Here is a 4,157-nt window from a genome sequence, read left to right as displayed (position 1 = left end):
CCTGGCCCCAGGCAGGCAGGGGTGGGGAGAGGCAGGGAGGGAGCAACCTACCCTCCCTCTTCTCCTGCCTCCTCCTGGCTGAATGAGGGCCGGAAGCAGGGGGCGGGGCTTCGTCATGTGCCCCGCCCCCCGTACCTCACCCGGGGGAACTGCGACCCCCCGCGATCCCCCCCGAAATGACCTCTACCCAGACGACTCCTCATCCTCACACTCGTGTCCACCATGTGACTCACCCCTGTTCTGTTTAATCTTCTCCCCCCCTTCCTTGGTTCCCTTTGCTCTCTGCTGCACTTGCCCTTCCAGGCTCCAAGGAACCGGGACTCCTAAGAGTGGCTTGGCCTGCCTTTTAAAACCTCCTGACTAGTGGGGCACCTCGTCCCATGTCAGCGTACTTGCAGGTTTTCTTCATAGCACATATTTGATAAAAGCTGTTTATAGACACCTTTGCCAGGTTTGGCCTCCATAAACGGAGCACACATTTTGAGCCCGCATCTAGCAACGAGAACCTTTCGGTAGGCTTGCCAAGTCCCCCCGGTGGGGCGGGGAAACCCCCACCCCAGAGGCCCGTTCCCCGCCGGCGGCGGATCGGCCCCGGGGGGGAGCCCCACCCCGACGTGCGTGTCACTCAGAAGTGACGCGACCACGCCGGGGGCGGGGCCACGGTCATCCGAGGAAAAACTCTATGGTTTCCCTCAGATGGTCGTGGCCCCGCCCACAGTGTGCCCGGCGTCGTCACGTCACTTCCGGGTGACGTGTGTGCAGCGCACGCGCTCCTGCCGCAAGCCGGGAGTCCCCCGCTGCAGCACAACGCCGGACTTGGCAACCATACCTTTCAGTCATCAGTTTATTTATATTCTCCCCTTCATATTTGCTCTTTGTTTAGAAACTCTTTGCAGACCCCCCCCCTGCAATCTCATATCCAGCCCATGCTTCTGCTTTACCATTGATATAGGGTTAGGTGTTCCCAGATGAAAGACCAAGGATCTAACTACGCATTCGGTTTTCCACATGTCCTTTCAGTCAGATATCTGCTGCAAGTTTCGTGCTGGGATCTCAATGCCCAAGTGCATGCGGCCCAGTTTAGATCACGATTGTGGCGTGCAAGCAGAATCTGCAACAGTCTCCCCTACCCTGCACTGTTTTCCCAACCTGAAATGGCCCCAGGAGCTGTTCCTTGCTGTATTGTGGGCTATACATGTACTCAAGGGGTACAAATTGTCCCAGTGGGGCAAACAGTGTCCCCCAAGGCCATTTTAGGTCAGGAAAACAGTGCAGGATGAGGAGGCTGGTAACCGGGTTCTCCGCGAGGAACTCACGGCTGCCATCTTGAGTGGAAAACCCAGGCACAACGTCTGATAAAACAAAATCTTTAGTTAGGCCCACAGTGTGGTGTGCACAGTCTCAGGGTACCAGTTTTCTTCTGTGTGTACTAGACAGGGCCGGCTTGAGGTGTTTCTGCGCCCTAGGCGAGGCTGCCTTATGGCGCAGATGCCAACGTCCCGGTGGGGCCTGGAAACCTGGAGCCCTCTGGAGCCAGCCACCCTTTTGCTGCTGCCACCACCGCCTCCCCCCCGCCACCACCAAAGGGGGGGAGGAGGGGGGGAGGCACAGCTTGGGGCCCCATCCAGGGCCCGGCGCTCTAGGCAGATGCCTAGTTCGCCTAGTGGGTGAGCCGGCCCTGGTACTAGAGTATACGTTCATTTATATTTATTCCATTAAACATTTGCCTCATTCCTCCTACAAAAAAAAGGTTGCTAACCATCTTAAGGATATTTGATCCATGACCTCATGCTACTCCTCTTTCTGCTTTACCTCCTTGTCAGTCCCGGAACAGCTTCCAGCAAGGAGACATTGATGGAGCGCGGCGCCTGGGAAGGGTAGCAAAACTGCTGAGCGTTGTCGCGCTAGTTGGGGGTGTGCTCATCATTGTGACCTCTTGCGCCATCAACTTTGGATGTGAGTATCTGGGAAACCTAAAGTGGATGGGACTCTCAAAGTCTTATTTTTATCTTAAACCCCCCCCCCCCCCCGCAATTATTTGCATTCTTGCCCACTCATAACTCAGGTGCAATTTTAGCAAAGACAAATCGAAAAGAATACACCCCCCAGCGGTTTATCATTCTGCTCTTAAAGCTAAAATTCATAACTGATGCTATGCATTCAGAGAAGAGTATGAGGTTAGGGATGCCAACCTCCAGGTGGGGCCTGGAGAGCCCCCAGAACTACATCAGATCTCTTGACTACAGAGATCAGGTCCTCCGGAGAAAGGGGCTCCTTTGAAGGATGGACTCCATGGTGTTATACCCCTCTGAGGTTCCTCCCAGACCCCCGCTTCCCTGGCTGCACCCCCAAATCTCCAGGAATTTCCCAAACCGGAGTTAGCAACCCTGTTACCAGAAAGCATAAGGAATTATGCAGGGACCCTGGAGGAGAGGAAGAAGAAGAGGAAGAGATTGGATTTATACCCCCCTCCCCGCACTACCCAAAGGAGTCTCGGAGCGGCTTACAATATCCATTCCCTTCCCCTCCCCACAACAAACACTTTGTGAGGTAGGTGGGGCTGAGAGAGCTCAGAGAGCACTGCTCTCGAGAGAACAGCTCTGAGAGAACTGTGACTGACCCAAGGTCACACCAGCAGCTGCATGTGGAAGAGTGGGGAATCAAACCCGCCCCCAGCGTGCCCAGTGTGGTCGCGTCACTTCAGGGTGACGTGAACGTCGGGGTGGGGTTCCCCCCGGGGCCCGATCCACCGGTGGCGGGGAACGGGCCTCTGGGGCGGTGGTTTCCCCGCCCCCCGTGGGGACTTGGCAAGCCTAAATGGAGCCCACAGGCACGACTTTGGGAACCCCTGGCATAGAAGGATGCCCATCTCTCATTAAACAGCCCCATTTTAAATTACTCTCTCCAATCCCTCGAAATAGAAAGGGTTTCTTATGTAAGAAAAATCTTCACAGCTGTTCTAAAATGGCTACCCATATGTCAGTCCCAACTGCTCTTTTTCAGACAGACCTGGGAGCGGAGTAAAGCATTGTGGCACATGGGTGGCCATCAGCAGGGATTTTATTCATACCTTCTCTACTGGTATAGCATTTGGGAATGGAGGACAAAACAAAAACACTCGGAAGACATGACTGCTCCTGCTCCTTCAGTGTATTGTTCTGTGCCTACCAAAGTATTTTGAGAGTTCAGGTAATAAGATTATTACTGTTGGTTGAGCAAATCCTGTCCCATGTTTTCCCTTATGCAAGGAAGTCAACCTTTCTTTCATGCAAGGAAGTCAACCCTTCTTCTCCTCATAGAGATGCCCCGACCTCTTGCATTTTCTTATTAGCACTCCAAGGATAGAGGCAGCATCTTGAAACATTCACATCTCCTTCTTTTGCTCTGTTCTTTCTCTTCTCATGGCTCCTTTCCCTTCATGGAGAGAAAGCCAGTTTGGTGTAGTTGTTTATTTATTTATTTATTTAATTCGATTTATACCCTGCCCTCCCCGCTGCGCGGGCTCAGGGCGGCTTACAAGGGCACAGACTCTAATCTGGGAGAACCGGGTTTGATTCCCCACTCCTCCACATGCAACTGCTGGTGTAACCTTGGGTCAGTCACATGTTCTCTCAGAGCTCTTCTCTCAGGAGCAGTCCTCCAAAGAGCTCTCTCAGCCCCATCTACCTTACAGGGTGTCTGTTGTGGAGAGAGGAAGGGAAGGAGAATATAAGCCACTCTGAGACTCTAAGTGAAGAGCGAGGTCAGTGCTCCCTCTAAGCTGACTTAGTGTGAGCCAGCTCATAGTTTTTTAGCCTCTGGCTCACACATTTTTGTCTTAACGCAGGAAGGATGGCTGCAGAGCAAACTGATTTATGCAGTGGCCAAATCGCTTACTCACAACTTTAATGCCAGTAGCTCACAAACTAGAATTTTTGCTCACAAGACTCCACAGCTTAGAGGGAGCATTGAGCAGGGTTAGGCTTGCCAAGTCCCCCCCGGGGGGCAGGGAAACCCCCCGTCCCAGAGGCCTGTTCCCCGCCGCCAGCAGATCGGGCCCCGGGGGGGAACCCCACCCCGACGTGCGCGTCACCAGGAAGTGACGTTAGGACGCCGGGCACGCTGGGGGCGGGGCCACGACCATCGGAGGGAAAACTCTATGGTTTTCCCTCCGATGG

At 54.0% G+C, this 4,157-nt stretch overlaps 1 protein-coding gene across 1 annotated transcript in view; it reads left to right on the top strand.

Annotated features, from left to right (window-relative positions):
- The window catches only part of PRRT2 (proline-rich transmembrane protein 2), a 5,451-nt gene that overhangs the window by 1,085 nt on the left and 209 nt on the right, over positions 1–4,157 (top strand). The window contains exon 2 of the mRNA XM_015419525.1: positions 1,824–1,956. Within this exon, the coding sequence (XP_015275011.1) occupies positions 1,824–1,956 (133 nt within the window). The remainder of the gene's footprint in view (positions 1–1,823; positions 1,957–4,157) is intronic.

Source organism: Gekko japonicus, unplaced genomic scaffold (genome assembly GCF_001447785.1).
Source record: "Gekko japonicus isolate JY-2015 unplaced genomic scaffold, Gekko_japonicus_V1.1 scaffold923, whole genome shotgun sequence".
In the NCBI taxonomy this organism is placed as follows: domain Eukaryota; kingdom Metazoa; phylum Chordata; class Lepidosauria; order Squamata; family Gekkonidae; genus Gekko; species Gekko japonicus.
This window is presented reverse-complemented; position numbering and strand designations above follow the sequence as displayed.